Below are 15,917 nucleotides of genomic sequence, written 5' to 3'. Positions count from 1 at the left end.
GTGTGAAATGGATTTACAAAGTAAAATATCATGCAGATGGTTCGGTAGAACACCATAAAGCAAGACTAGTTGTGAAAGGGTTTGCACAAACTCCTAGAGTGGATTATGCAGAAACTGTTGCTCCTGTGGTTTGATTTGACACAGTCAAGATTATATTGGCTATTGCAGCACAATACAAGTGGCCAATATTTCAGATGGATGTGAAATCAACATTTCTTAATGATTACATAGATGAGGAAGTTTATGTAGAACAACCTATGGGTTATGAAGTTCCAGAAAAAGATCACGTAGTCTACAAGTTGAAGAAAGCCCTTTATGGGTTGAAGCAAGCTCCTCGTGCCTGGTATTCTAGAATTGACAGTTATTTCATGGAAAAAGGATTCAACAGAAGCCACTCAAAACCTACCTTGTATGTCCAACATATTGGTAATGATATTCTTATAGTTTGCCTCTATGTTGATGATTTGATTTATACAGGTAATAGCAAAGCTCTCATGGAGAAGTTTCAAGCATATATGAAACAAGAGTTTGAAATGTCAGATCTTGGACTTATGCACTATTTTCTTGGTGTGGAAGTACAACAAACATCAAAAGGTATATTTATTTCTCAATCCAAGTATATAGCTAATTTATTGAAGAAGTTTAACATGGCTGCATGCAAAGCATTTGCAACCCCCATAGCCCTTGGTGAAAAACTAACCAAGGAAGATGCTAGTCCCAAGGTTGATGCAACTCAGTATAGGAGTTTGGTTGGTAGCCTCATGTACCTCACAACAAGTAGGCCTGATATTATGTATACTATGAGCCTCGTCTCTCGGTTCATGCATGATCCACATGAGTCACATTGGCAGGCTGCTAAAATAATTTTGAGGTATGTGAGTGGTACACAGAATTTTGGGATTCGGTATTCTCCCACTGACAAGTTTGAACTAGTTGGTTACACAGATTCAGATTGGGCTGGTTCAGTGGATGATAGGAAATCTACAGTTGGTTATGTTTTTTCATTTGGTTCTGGAGTTGTATCCTGTACTAGTAAGAAACAGGCAACAGTGGCTCTTTCTTCAGTAGAAGTGGAATACATGGCAGCTTCATCGGCAAGTTCTCAAGTGGTATGGATAAGAAGTATATAGACAGATCTATATTTTATTCCTAAGCATCCAACCACCATCTATTGTGATAACAATAGCACTATTCCCATGACAAAGAATCCAGTGTTTCATGCTAGAACGAAGCACATAGAGATCCATCATCATTACATTCGTGACTTAGTTCAAGATGGACAAGTGGAGTTGCAGTTTTGTCCTTCATCTGAACAAATTGCTGATATCTTCACCAAAGCTCTTCCAGTATCAACTTTTGTTACTTTTAGAAATCAGTTGGGACTCACCTCCATTCATCATTTAGGGGGAGATTGAAGATATGATTGCTGAGCGCAGTCAGCTTTAGATTTTTTGTTTTGTTTTAATTCATGCTTTATGCTTTAGTGTGAAACAATGGTTCATAAAACTGCTACGAAAACAAGTTTTAATTTTAGTTTGTAAAAATAGTCCTGTTACTGTTTTTTGTGGTTTTTAAAATTTTGTTTTATTGTTTTTCTGCTTTGATCAATGTAGGAGATCAAGGTGTATAGAACAATGCTATTGTAATGTAGTTAAGGTTTTATGAGTTCAGTTTTTTTTCAATATCAGTAATTTATCTTTGCAGTCCTTCAGCAGAATATCTGTTTTGTGAGTGTTTCTCAATTTTATCATAATCTTTCATGGAACAATGCAACTATATGGTCTGCTTGATGACGGTAAGTGGAGCTTGTTCTGGTCTCGACCAAGAGATCAATGTGCTGTATATGGTCAGTACGGCGCTTACGGAAGCTGCAACTCCAACAATATTCAATTCTGCAGCTGCGTGGAAGGCTTCACCGCGCTGGACGATTACACCTGGGCTTCGCAGGAGTGGTGGTCCGGTGGCTGTGTTCGGCAGAGCCAATTAAACTGTGATGCCAAAAATAGCATCACCGACGGATTCGTGGAGTCGAGCGTCACGTTGCCTGATGTTGATTCCGCTTCCTCATTCCCTGCAACCTCAAAGAAAGATTGCCAGAAAGCCTGCTTCGTCAACTGCTCGTGCCCAGCGTTTTCTTTCAGTCCACCTTCAGGGCGGTGCCACATCTGGTCAAGGGATTTGTTAAACATGCATCAAAGTGAATCCAAGACCAATTCAAATGTTTTCATTCGGGTAGCTGCCTCTGCACTTCCGCAGACCGATAAATCGCCCTCCTCCAAACGCATAACCACAAGTGTTGTGCTAGGTATTGTTGGTGCTGTCACCGTTACTCTGGGTATATTTTCAATTTTAATGTGGCGGTGGCATTGGCAGAGACATTGGCTAGGGTCAATTGAGAGGTGTACAGATTCCTCAGACCCTTTTCTAAGAATGTTTAGTTACATGGAGTTGAAGATCGCAACTAGGAATTTCAGGTATAAGCTGGGGAGTGGAGGATTCAGCACGGTGTTCAAAGGATACCTAATAGACGGTACGGTTGTCACCGTGAAGAAAATAAAGGGTTCCAGACAAGATGAGAAGCAATTCCGAGCGGAAATCAGTTCCCTTGGAAACATACAACATGCGAATTTGGTCAGACTTCGAGGGTTTTGCTGAGAAGGATCGAGAAGGTTTCTGATTTATGATTACATGCCCAACGGCTCTCTGGATTCCTTACTCTTCTCAAGTAATTCCAAAGGTAAACAAAAGGTACTCGACTGGAAGAATCGATTTGAGATCGCTTTAGGCACCGCAAGAGGATTACTTTATCTCCAAGAAGAATGCACAGATTGCATCATTCACTGCGATGTTAAGCCAGAAAATATTCTGCTCGACGCTAATTTGTCACCGAAGTTGGCGGATTTCGGGTTGGCAAAGCTTTTGGGTAGAGATTTCAGCCGCGTCCTGACCACAACGAGAGGAACAAGAGGGTACTTGGCTCCAGAGTGGATCTCCGGTCTTCCCATCACTCCCAAGGTTGATGTATACAGTTTTGGTATGATGCTCTTGGAAATCATTTCCGGGCGAAGGAATATTGATTTAACAGCGCAAGATTTCAGTGAGTATTACTTTCCAGCGTGGGCTGCAACACAAATTTATAATGGGAACGTGATTAATATTGTGGAGGAGGGTATTGCAGAGGAGAGAGATCTGGAGGAGGTGAGAAGAGCAAGTATTGTAGCGTTGTTATGCATTGAACAGGATGAGGAGGTGAGGCCAAGCATGGGGCAAGTGGTGCTGATGCTGGAAGGGAAGATCCAGCCGCAAATTCCGCAGATCCAGTGCTCTACGCTCATCGACAACCAAGCAGACCGTAGGGTCACTGACAGCAGTAGCGAGAGTTGATTTAGTTTTATGATTTTTAATTTTTATGGTTCAGAGATATTAGTTTAGTTTTATGATTTATTATAGTACCTTAATATGATTTATGTATCGTCTATCTTCACTTAATCTTATTATATCTTCTTCACTTAATCTTATTATAATAAGATTAAGTGAAGATAGTGTGTCTAGACCATACATAAATCATATTAAGGTACTATAATAAATCATAAAACTAAACTAATATCTCTGAACCATAGACACGCTATCTTCACTTAATCTTCTTTATATATATATATGCAACGTTTTTAAGTAAACTGTATAACAGTAATAAAGACTTTAAACTTAATGAGCAGTACTCTCTCAAATTTCTTGTATTTAGATATAGGTTTGAAGATTGGCCATTCATTTTTGAGCAGTTTTAAAACAAATAAGATAACTGACAAGGAAATGCATAGGCTACAATCTTGATAGATTCTATTTTACCCCACACTACAAGACTTTGTCAATAATTTAATTTTTCATCTCAACTCCTAATCCTTAGACCACGAGATCGGCGATTTGTCTCTAATGCTTTGGTCTAATATCAAGCCAACTTTTGATACACTGCTATTAATTAATAAGGATGAGGAATGGATGGATCATTAACAATGAGGTTCCAAATTCTTTAAGAAGAGTCATAATTTCAAGTTACACCAATTTTTAACAACCAAGTGGATGTTAATGATGGGCCACTATTATTTTTGGATAACTTTTAATTTAATTTTGTGAAAATCCCATATTTCAAAGAAAGAATTTTTTTATTTTTATCATTATAGGAGTAGATGTCATTTTTTATTTTTCTATTGTGAAAACATTATTTTTTTTATCAATAAAAAATATACACATGTAAATGACATATTGGTAGATGTTACAAATATTATTAAAACATTTTTATAAATAATCAAATAATTAGTGATGTTTTAAATTTAAAATTTTGAAGAAATTAACAAGCTATTTTCTATCAAGCATAATTTATTAACAAATTCTTGAAATTATTATTTTTAAGCATGTTACATGAAGTGACCAAAATATTGTGAAATTTTCATCTTTTAAAATTCTATTATAGATTGAAAAATGTATAATTTTATAATGATAATTTACATATCATATTTTTAGAATCATCATAACATTGAAATAAGCTAATAAGGACTACCCTTAATAACATCATAATTATAATATCATATTAAGCTATTAAGGACTGCCCTTAATAATATCATAATAACATCGTAATTATATTTCTCGATTAAGGACTATCCTTTGGCTGCTCCCAAGGTGAAGGCTCCTCTAAAGGAGCCTAAACAATCTTAACCTTTCGAGCCCTCCAAATCTACAAGGGTTGGACTAGTGGTGGTTGCAAAGGTAAAAATAATGTAGAATCTCAAAGATGACCGACTGTAGTTGCTTCTCAACCTCAGTCATAGGCACATTTGCAATCACCTGCATAGCCTTAGCCCCAACCATCCTCTCAGTCTACCATTTCAAACCCCGTTTCTAAGGGGAAGGATTTTGTTGGTATTAGTTGTGCTCACCCTGCATGGGTCCACACCCCTCTCCTAGTGGCGACAGTTTCAGGACAACCCACAACTCTCCATCACTCTTGCAACCCTTTTGGGCATGATGTGGATGGTGGTTCTACTCTTGAAAAATACAAAATTTCACACCCTACTCTTCAGAATGATTCAGAGTTCTTGCATAATAGTTTCTCCTCTCTTGAGGATGAGGATAACATGCAGGAAATTCATTCATGAATTTCTTATCATGGAATCTTTGTAGTCTTATAGACCCTGCCAGGAATTATGCTATGAGGAATGTTTGGTAGAGATTTGTTGGTTTAGATAATCTTTGTCTTCAAAAAATTAAAATCTCTTCATGTTTCTTCTCAATGTTGCATGACATGTTATTTGGCTAGCTAGCTTGTTTTTCACTTCTAGCCATGAAGCAGACTAAGTAGGTGTTGTTACTTTTCTTGTGCCATATTAGAAGTCTTGCATCGTGGTGCATGGTTATGATCCTATTCAATGCATATTTTAGGTTCTTTTGTCTATTGAAAATCATTCTTTTGGTATCATTAATGTTTATTTCCAATGATGTTGTGGAGAGATGTTGTCTACGATGGTGGCTTACAGATTCTCTACCACTTGCTAATTGGTTTTGTGTGGTGATTTCAATATGATAGAAGTTTCTTCTAATAAGGAAGGTATTATTCATGTTTTCTAGACAAATGGCAAGTGTGAGGTGTGGATTTGCATGCAAAATAAATCTGGCCTTTATGAACCCAATACAAATTGTTGTCGCCCTAACTGTATTTTTCATACATGGAGTAATTTTGGGGTTGGCTCTGACATAATTTTAGAATGGCTTGATCATGCCATGATTATGACTCAATATTTATTTTCTTTTGAAAGCTGTCATGATCTCATAGTTACACCTATCCTTGACATCAGCTTGTGATGCTGAGGCAGGGGTTAAAATCACAATGGGAAACCCAATATATGGACTGTTTCTCCAACAAAATCCTTTATGCAACTCACTTGATCATGTTATTAGTTTTCTACCATGGGTCATTACAAAAGGCTTAGGTTTCTTACTCATGTTGATTGGGAAGAGGGCAGGCTTGACATGGGATTATTGTCATGGCTTATAGATCCATGTGATATTTACACTTGGTGGTCTTACAATATAAATTTCCATAAACTTAAGACTGCACTATTGAGATTCATAATAAGGAGTCTTCCAACACTTGGCAATGGGGTAACAACAAAAGATGAAGGTTCCTGGCCTTGATGGTGGTGTGGAGTTATTCACAATTATCACCTAGGTGTCTTAGGGAGAATTCAACAAACTCTCAATATAACACTCCAAAGAGTGACTATTCATTGGATTATAAACCAAATGGCAAACACTGTCTTAAAGGGTAGTCACAAAAAAAGACCAAAAAATTTGTTTTAGGATTCAAACTCTAAAGGGAATAAGTCCCTAGGAACCTCATAGACTACTTGTAGGTCCTTGAAGAAACAGTGGTTACTTCTGCAACTCTGATTGCCACATGCCTATGACTGTACATTATGTATCTGATAGTCAAGGTATCTAGGACAGTCACCCCTAAGTGATTTGGTTGTTATTTCTATGTCTCTGAACCATTTGAGAAGGTTTTATATGGTCCCCCACACCCCTCACTCAACCACCAATCACATTTATAGACAATTCACTTGGCCTATCAACAAATTCTTCACTTCACTGCCTTATGTGCCATATTCAATTTGGAGTCCTACAAACAATAAGGTATGAAAGGAAACATCAAAATACTCCTTCCCACCATTTGGGGTGATCTCTCGCCGGCAGGAATAAGAGATTTACATTTACTTTTTGTGACTGGATACCCTTACTAGGGTTTATAACAATTTTTACTAAACTGATTATAACTCAATGAAATTTAAATGTATTTTGATGAGATAAAAGGTAAAATAAAGTGGAATCACTATTCTTTCATTCTCGATGGACTTTAGATTCATATATGAAAGATTTCAATGAAAACAAAAGTCAAAGACAGTCTACAACATTTTGTATGCATAAAAATCTCCAAATTTATTTAGCAAAACTTTTAAAAATCCAATAAGCAACCTTTGGATGGCGTGCCAATGGCCTATTTATGCCCATCCAATTGGATGGATCATTAACAATGAGGTTCAAAATTCTTTCAGAAGAGATAATTTTAAGTTACACCAATTTTTAAGTAGAAAAATTATTTTAACCAAGTGGATGTTGATGATGGGCCAAATATGTAGCAATAATGAAAATGTTGAAAAGGGAAGATAATGTAACTTCTAACAAGGACTTGAATCCAAAAAACCCTTAAACATATATATAGTAATAGAAATTCTAGCATTTCAACTATAGTTTATGGGCTGCTATTGTTTTTGGATAACATTTAATTTAATTTTATGAAAATCAAATATTTCAAACAAAGAATTTTATTTTTTTTATCATTATGAGAGTGGATGTCATTTTATTATTTTTCTATTGTGAAAACATTATTTTTTATAAATAAAAATTATACACATGTAAACGATACATTGGTAGATGTTACAAATAATTTTAAAACATTTTTATAAATAATCAAATAATTAGTGATGTTTTAAATTTAAATTTTTGTAGAAATTAACAAAGAATTTTCTATCAAGCATTACTTATTAACAAATTCTTGAAATTATTATTTTTAAGCATGTTACAGGAAGTGACACAATTTTGTGAAATTTTCATCTTTTAAAATTTTATTATAGATTGAAAAATATATAATTTTATGATGATGATTTACATATTATATTTTTAGAATCATCGTAACATTGAAATAAGCTAATAAGGACTGCCCTTAATAACATCATAATTATAGTATCATATTAAACTATTAAGGACTGCCCTTAGTAAAATCAAATAACATCATAATTATATTTTTAGATTAAGGACTATCCTCTGGCTTCTCCCAAGGCATAGTCTCCTCTAAAGGAGCCTAAGTAATTTCAACCTTTTGAGCCCTCCAAATCTACGAGGGTTGGACTACCAATGGTTGCAAAGGTAAAAATAATGTAGAATCTCAAAAATAACAAGTTGTGGTTGCTTCTCAGCCTGAGTCATAGCCACATTTGCAGTCCCATGCACAGCCTTAGCTCCAACCATCATCTCAGTCTACCGTTTCAAACCCCATTTCTAAGGGGAGGAATTTGGCTGGTGTTAGTGGTGCTTGCCCTGCATGGGTTCACACCCCTCTCCCGGTGGTGACAATTTTAGGATAGTGCATAACTCTCCATCACTCTTTCACATGGGGGATTCACTAACTAGGCAATATTATATCACGTGCATTCATATTGGGGGGTTTAATATCCAAAAAATGAGGGTACAATATATTGTGTATCGGTGAAAATAGGTTTTTTTTTAATTTGGGTTATGAAAAAATACAATATTTGGTGAAAATAGGGGAGCTTTTAATTCAGGCTTTGCATTGGGAGGGGGTGACAAAAAAGGAGTTTAGGTCAATATTTTTTGAAAATAGTGGGATTCTTTAGTATGCCATGAATGCACGTCCTATAAACAAGGTTCAAAAAGTGAAGCCCCTGTGCTCTTGCAACCCTTTTAGGAATGATGTGGATGGTGGTCGTACTCTTGAAAAATACAAATTTTCACTCCCTAGTCTTCAAAATGATTCAAAATTCTTGTAGAATAGTTTCTCCTCTCTTGAGGATAAGGATAACATGCAAGAAATTTATTCATGAATTTCTTAGCATGTAATGGTTGCGTTCTTACAGACCCCACTAGGAATTATGCTTTGAGGAATGTTTAGTAGAGATTTCCCAGTTTAGATGTTCTTTCTCTTCAAAAAATTAAAATTTCTTCATTTCTTCTCAATGTTGCATAACATGTTATTTGGCTAGCTAGCCTATTTTTTGCTTCTAGCCACAAAGCGAGCTAAGGAGGTTTTCTTACTTTTCTTGTGCCGTATTAGAAGTATTGCATCTTTGTACATGAATTTGATCCTACTCAACCATATTTGGGGTCCTTTTGTCTTTCGATAATCGTTCTTTTGGTATCATTAATATTGATTTCCAATGATGTTGTTGAGAGACCTTGTCTGTGGCGATGGCTTGTGAATTCTCTACCACCTGCTACTTGGTTTTTGGTGGTGATTTCAGTATAGTGGAAGTTGCTTCTGATAAGGAGGGTATTATTACTTTTTGCTAGACAAATGGCAAGTGGAAGCTGTGGGTTTGCATGTAGAATAAATTGGGCGTTTAATACCCCAATACATATTATCAGCACCCTAATTGTATTTGGCATACATGAAGTACATTTTGGACTGACTCAATCTTTCTTTTATTTTGAAAGTTGTCATGATCTCCTCATCAGATCATTTTCCCATTCAATTTAATATTGTTTGGCAAGTTGGTACTTTTCACTTCCCTAAGACTTTATTTGTTTTAACACTTCTTTGTTGAGTCACTCTTGCACATTGGCTCACATTTAGAAAGTCTAGAATCTTGAAAGTCCTCCAAATTAGTCTCATGGGTGGACTGACTGGTAGAATGGGGCTATCTAGCACATGGCTCATTTCCTTACAATTTATGGCCAACACCTTGCCATTTTCTAGCGACAGTCATATGAAGCCACTATTTTTTATCTTCATTGTGCCATAGAGGATTTGTCTGCCAACCCTTTCTCTCTCTTTCTCTTCAGGTTTAAGTGGTAGAGCTTCGCCATCCGAAGCAAGTTGCTAACAACTAGCTTAAGGTGGGGGATCTGACCTCAACAAAAAAAATTTGCTCTTTAACCTCATCACTCCTCACCTGGCATTAAGTGGATTAAGGAAGGTTACACAGTGCTCTTTGAGCTACCAGATATTTTGCAGACTTTTGTTTGCCATTATGAGAAAGTTTTTACTGCTCAAGCCCCTTTTTTGGAAAGTGATAGAGCTCTTCAAGATTGCCTCTCTATTGTGCCTTTTTGGATTTCAAAGGCCCAAAGAGATTTCTATGATAAAATGCTTACCTTTGATGATATCAAGACATATATTTTTTCCATGGTTGATGACAAATCTCGTGGTTGTGATGGCTTTCCTTGTGAATTTTACAAAGCCTTGTATTCTATCATGGCTCTGAACTTGTTTAAAGTCTATCAAGAAGATTTTTGCAATCAATCTTTAGGAAAATTAATTAACAAGGGTAACATCAAATTCATACCTAAGGAAGCATATCCAAAAGAAATTTGAAATTGGTGGCCTATTAATCTCCTCAATGTCTCATATAAAATAATTTCCAAAGCCTTGGCCTTGAAAATTAGGCACTTGCTTCCTCAAATTGTGCATCCCAAGGAAACTAGTTTTATTAACTTTTGCTTTATCCTTGACAACATTATTCTTGTCTGTGATAGTATGGAATGGGCCAAGAAATTGAAACAAAATGCTATTTTTGTCAAGATTGATTTTGCCAAGCCTACGACAAAATTGAGTGGCCTTTCATCCTTGCCTTGTTGCAAGCCCTTAGCTTTGGACCTCATTTTATTCAATCGGTCAACATGTTCACTGGTGATGCTTCTATGTGCATCACCTTTAAAGGTTGATAGTATTTTCTTTTGGCCTTGATAGATCCATTCACCAAGGTTGCTCCTTGGTTGCTTCATTATATGTTCTGGCAGTGAAAGTTTTTGGGTATCTCTTGGCCAATGCTATTTTGATAGGAAGGGTGAGGGGGATTTCCCTTCTCAATTCCCCTTCTTATCTCATTAATGTTCACTTTTTTCATGACTTTTTCGATGCTTACTGAAGATGAATAGAATGTGTAAGAGGCTCTTTACTACCTTGAAGTTTTTTGTTTGGCCTCTAGGTTTGGTATTTAGTGTCACAAGACCCAATGCTACCATCAATCCTTTCTTCCAGCTCCCCTCTAGATTATCCAGTATGGATGGAAGTGGATTGTTCATGGAGAAGATTTTATATTCCTTGGAATCCCCTTTTCTTTTTAGGGGTGCCTTGTGGATCTCTAAAATGAAATTCTTGCTAGAATTGAGAAAAATCTCTCATATTGGATCAATAATTCACTTTCGCTGGCTAGGAAGTTTCAAATTTGTTCTAAGATCCTCACTGCTACTCATGTGTACTACTCCTCATGTTGTTCTCCTTCACAAGCCTCTTCCCAGAAACTTGATAATCTTGTATGAGACTTTTTATAGGCCTCTTTGGTCTCTCACACTAGGTTTCAAATTCTTGCTCTTTGTGCTAAATGGGTCATATCTGTGAATTCAATCACAAATGCCTAGAAAGTTCATCTTAGGAACTATATTTCTTTAGGGCATCCTATGAAGCATCTTGCTTGGAAGGGAATAGGATTTCAAATCCTTTTGGTTGTGAAAGAAGTCATTCAAATTGAAGGTACTTTTGTTGCCAAAAGTATCTAGCATGCTTGGTAAGTTGTTAAGCCCTAGCTTCAATGGAATATTTTTGGGTTTAGAGATGGGCTCTCTTTCAATCAATAAAACATATGGTGGATGCCCTTGATGTAGATTCAAGGGCTTCCTTAGCCAGGGTCCTTGGGGTTTGTGCTCTACATTTTCACAAGTGTGGCATTCACAACCCCTAAAATATCTTTACTAATATTATTATGAGCATTCATTCTTTGAAAGACATGCAATCTTGGTACCAACTCTATGGCCAGATCAACAGACATTTGATTTGGTTGTATCAATTTTGTCTTTGAATATACTACACAAATTGTGTGTTCATTTTATGAAACCCTAGTGGAAGGATTGGCAATGGTATGGACCATGACTACTTTTTCTAGTTACAAGCCTCATCTAGGGTACCGATGTCTCCCTCCACACCTTCCCATGGTGTTGATTCTGAATCAATGTTTGCATCTCCAGTCTTCCACCATTTGGGGATGCAGGTTCCTTTAGATTTGGTCTATTATCACTAACCCAAGCTTGCCCATTTTGCCTAGTGTATTGTTTTCCAAGGCTTGCATTCGGGTTCTCTACTTAAGAATTTGGGAATTCTTGACCTATGGTGCCCTTTCTTTAAAAAAACCTAAATCTTTCATATGCCTATTCTGGTTCTATAGATGCACTCAAGATTTCTAGAATTGGATTCATGACTTTTTCAAGCCTTTCAGGCCCAAGCCTTTTTCTTAGCACATGGTCCTTCTAGGGGAGCCCCCTATCTTCACCTTCAAATTTTCTCAGATTTGGCATTCTTTTAGGTTAGATATTTTTTGTTCTCTTTGGAAAGATAAAACGTTGTTATTTTTTCTCACATCTCTCTTGATGTTAATGTGTCACTTTTTGATAAAGGCTATATTTATAACAATGATTTTCTCTAGATCAAAGTACAAATAGATAAGGCTATGATGGAGGTGGTCCACTTGTAGGGACTTATAGAGAATTGGGGAAATGCTCCATGTATGGCTGCTAGATTTTCTCTTGACAACTCAACTTCTTGGGACCAGTCTATGCCCATGGTTGTTGATGTGGCTTAAGCTCCTCTATGCATCATTCTCATACCCTATAGTCATAGGCCAACCATCACTCTAGTGGTGACTGATATTTTAATAGGCTTTACTCCTCCTCCCCTTCCCTAGGGATTCTTCCTCGGGCTGGGGTTGGGGTGGCATGTCTCAACCTTCTAGAGATGTAGGTGGTTGACCTTCTGGAGGAGATGGTGGTTGGCCTAGTTCTACTAAGGAATTCTCGTGCCTTAATCTGGTCATTTCTCCACCTCATAGGGATGAAGATAAGGAGGATACTACTGTTGATGAGGGTTGGACCCTTCTAAATGTCACTCCTCATCTTATTGATTTATGGGGTCCCAAAGAGGATATAGATTAACCTCTGATGCCCTTGGTTGTTGCTCTAGCTTCTTAGTGGCTTTTATTGTTGTTATTATTTATTTTTTTCTGGCCTCTACCAATGATTTCTAGGATATTTAGGCTCTACCTGTATGGATCATGTGGAGTGATCTTGTATCCCCCTACATTTTTTTATGAATAGTGTAATTTAATCTATAACTAATGGAAATGACTGTTATTCATAAAAAATTAAACTATTATTAAATTATCAAAATTAGACAAATTATAAGCTAAATAAATTTAAAAATAAACTTAGAGAGACTTTCATTGATCACATTATGTCTATAAATTGAAAACTAAATAAATATGCAATGAGAGTGATAAAATGTGTGTAGGATCACAAAGCCTCCTAGAATCATAAATTGGGGAGGCCACTCATTTATAGATATTTCATAGAGCTTCAAAGTGTTGTCCTTAACAACTATTGTTAGATGCTTTCCACACCTCTCCTCGTAGGATGTAAGAAAGAATTTAAAATTATTTTGTTGGAATGTGATACAATGTCTATCTATGTCTAGATATAAATCTGCCAAGTGCTTTAAAGACACTAGAATTGTTCATTTCATTAAAAGCTCCTTTCGTGCCTAGACATTTAGAGTTTTGTCATGGATTGGAAAAGGTTCAACTATCGGATATGGAGGAACTATCAACAACTTTTGAGTTTTAGAACTCTATCAAATTTGACTATTGTCAAATAGGTAGTGTAGTATAAGGAAAACATTATATCTTATATTTTGTCTCATGTTGAAGGAAGTTTTCTTTTTAACTCAAAAAATTTAGAGATTTCCCAACTTCTCATCACCAAGGAAGTTGAAGAACATAAGTTTATATAATTGCAGGAGGGTTCAAGATACTCTTAATATTAGTGGATGGTATGAATTATAGGTGTTTCATTTGTTGTACAATGACAATTTGAAAGCACTTCCAAGGATTGATGGTTGCCCAATTTTAGAGAAAATCAAATTGAGTTGAAATTATGAGGATGATGTAGTTTATGATGGAAGTCATGTTGGGAAAGTAGGCATCCTAGAAAAGCCATACAAGATCAGTATGCACATCTAGTATCTAACACAAACACACTCTACTATGCCATAAAGAGGAATAAGGCACAATTTATTTACTGTATGCGGGAAAAGCGGGTCGATGAAACTCAAAATGCGAAAAATGATGTTCAAAAGGGCTTGTCCACACACCCACAAGACTTCTTGGTGCAAGTTATGGAGTCATGAAGGATGACTCAACTTCCCAAGATAGGTTACATGGTTCTCTATCTCACAAGGTCCCTCAAGTCAATGTCTTTTCTCTCAGATCACTGAGCAAAGTGACTTAGGGATGCTGTAGATTGATTTTAACATGAATGCATCCTATCTATGCATGATTCTAAAAAATGAGATAAATTATCTTATAAGATGACAAGATTAGTAGCAATACTATCCTAACATGATATACTAGTTAATGATTTAAATTAATGACAATGGAAATGCTCTAAAATGCTTATTGGATTAATTCCTATTAAAGAGAGGCTAGATGTATTGATAAAATTGAGCATAAGTGAGATACTAAAAGTTTGGATTCTCAAAATGAGGAAATCAGGGCTCTATTTATAGAAGAAACAAGGCAATGGATGGTGAGGACTGGAGGATTTAATCAAGGGTCAGGATTGAAAGTTATCAATCCATGCTTGCAATTCTCACCAATGAAATGGTGACAATTGTCAACATAAGGCTGGTTGAGAGAGGGTGTAAGAAGCATTAAATTCTTGAGAAGACCTCATGGTTACCTTAGGAGGTAAGGGTTAAGGCTAGGTTAGGGTTATCCAATGGTTAAAGCTTTTACCCAAAGGACAAACTCTTGTGCAAAGGTTAGAGGGATAACTATGGTCAAAGCAATGAATGCTTGATGAGACCCCTGGGTTAGAAGGAGGTTAAGTTAGGCAAAAAGTATCTAACCATGCCACTAAGGGTTAGTTAACCATTAATGGTTTGAAGATTTTCGGGACAAATTTGTAAGAGTCCTTCCAAATTTGGGGGGATTCAACAAGTTATATTGTTGAATGGATAAAGGCTTTAATGCCTTTGGAAGACTTTACTCCAAATTTGAGAAGTAACCTCCTCAAATTTAGGGAAAGGGGATAATTGATGGGTTTAGGTTAATTGATTAAGATTAGAGGGTTTCTAGAAGATTCTAGAAACAGGGTTAGGAGGCAAGTGGGAGATGTAGGAAAATGCAAGTGGGTGAGGGATTATATGATTTAATTAAAATAAATAACTTTATTTCAATTGGTTGAGGTTTTAAATAAATTAGATTTATTTAATTGGGGTGAACTATTTAATTAAATGTAAATTTAATTAAAAGGAGAGAGAAGGTATTTAATTAAATAAAATGATTTATTTAATTGAATGGTAGAAAGGGGTTAAGTGAATTTAAATATATAAATTGAATAATTTATTTAATTAAATAGAGGAATGTGGATGATTTAATTAAATTAGATTTAACTAAATAGAGGAATAACAATAAAATGAACATTTAAATATTCATTTAAGAATATAGTCATTTTTATACATCTACATTTTGCCCCTCTTTGAAGTGACGTGTGTGCACATGTTGATTCAAAGAAAATGATGCGTCGTCCAATTTTTTATTATGATTAGTGTGATGTTGTGTCGAGATATTCATGTCATGTCCCAGATTTGATAAATGATGTTGATAATGCCCCCTCAAGAGATGAATCAAAAATTTTGAAAATGGCATTTGATTTTGATAAATTTGATAAATTTCATTGCATTGTAAAATTTTGGCTATGTTGAATGTGTTTATTTGATTCATCTCCTGATAATGTTGTTTGTTAGGGTTGTATGAGACACCACAAGCAATTTATGCGTTCCTCTATGTAACCCTAATTTCAGTTAACCTATAAAATGGAAAAAGTGATTTCTTTTTGTCTCATTTGTGCTTGTTGACCTTGGAGAAAGTGACACTTGGAGAAAAGTCAACATATCGGTTCCCTATTCTTCACATCGATTCAAGTGTGTTCGGAGGTGTCGGAGGCCTACCATGTATGGACCAACGGTAAGTCAACCTTTTTGACCCTTTTTGAATTTTTATTTTGTCATTTTTAGGCATGTTTTC

General features: G+C 35.9%; 3 protein-coding genes across 3 annotated transcripts; all 3 read left to right on the top strand.

The window, feature by feature from the left end:
* The first annotated feature begins 647 nt into the window (after positions 1-647).
* LOC131041256 (secreted RxLR effector protein 161-like) lies at positions 648-1,731 on the top strand. The gene is made up of 2 exons (XM_057974281.2): positions 648-1,109; positions 1,705-1,731. The coding sequence occupies exons 1-2, from the start codon at positions 648-650 to the stop codon at positions 1,729-1,731; spliced, it is 489 nt and encodes a 162-aa protein (XP_057830264.2).
* A 36-nt stretch (positions 1,732-1,767) lies between these two features.
* On the top strand, positions 1,768-2,655 carry LOC131041257 (G-type lectin S-receptor-like serine/threonine-protein kinase At2g19130). Its single transcript, XM_057974282.2, has one exon. The coding sequence runs from the start codon at positions 1,768-1,770 to the stop codon at positions 2,653-2,655; it is 888 nt and encodes a 295-aa protein (XP_057830265.2).
* A 33-nt stretch (positions 2,656-2,688) lies between these two features.
* On the top strand, positions 2,689-3,384 carry LOC131876776 (G-type lectin S-receptor-like serine/threonine-protein kinase SD2-2). Its single transcript, XM_059222258.1, has one exon. It carries the CDS (start codon positions 2,689-2,691, stop codon positions 3,382-3,384), a length of 696 nt encoding a protein of 231 aa, XP_059078241.1.
* Positions 3,385-15,917: the final 12,533 nt, after the last annotated feature.

This window comes from Cryptomeria japonica, chromosome 6, assembly GCF_030272615.1.
Source record: "Cryptomeria japonica chromosome 6, Sugi_1.0, whole genome shotgun sequence".
NCBI classification, from domain to species: Eukaryota; Viridiplantae; Streptophyta; class Pinopsida; order Cupressales; family Cupressaceae; genus Cryptomeria; species Cryptomeria japonica.
The sequence above is the reverse complement of the archived record's forward strand: the minus strand, read 5'-3'. Positions and strand labels throughout refer to the sequence as shown.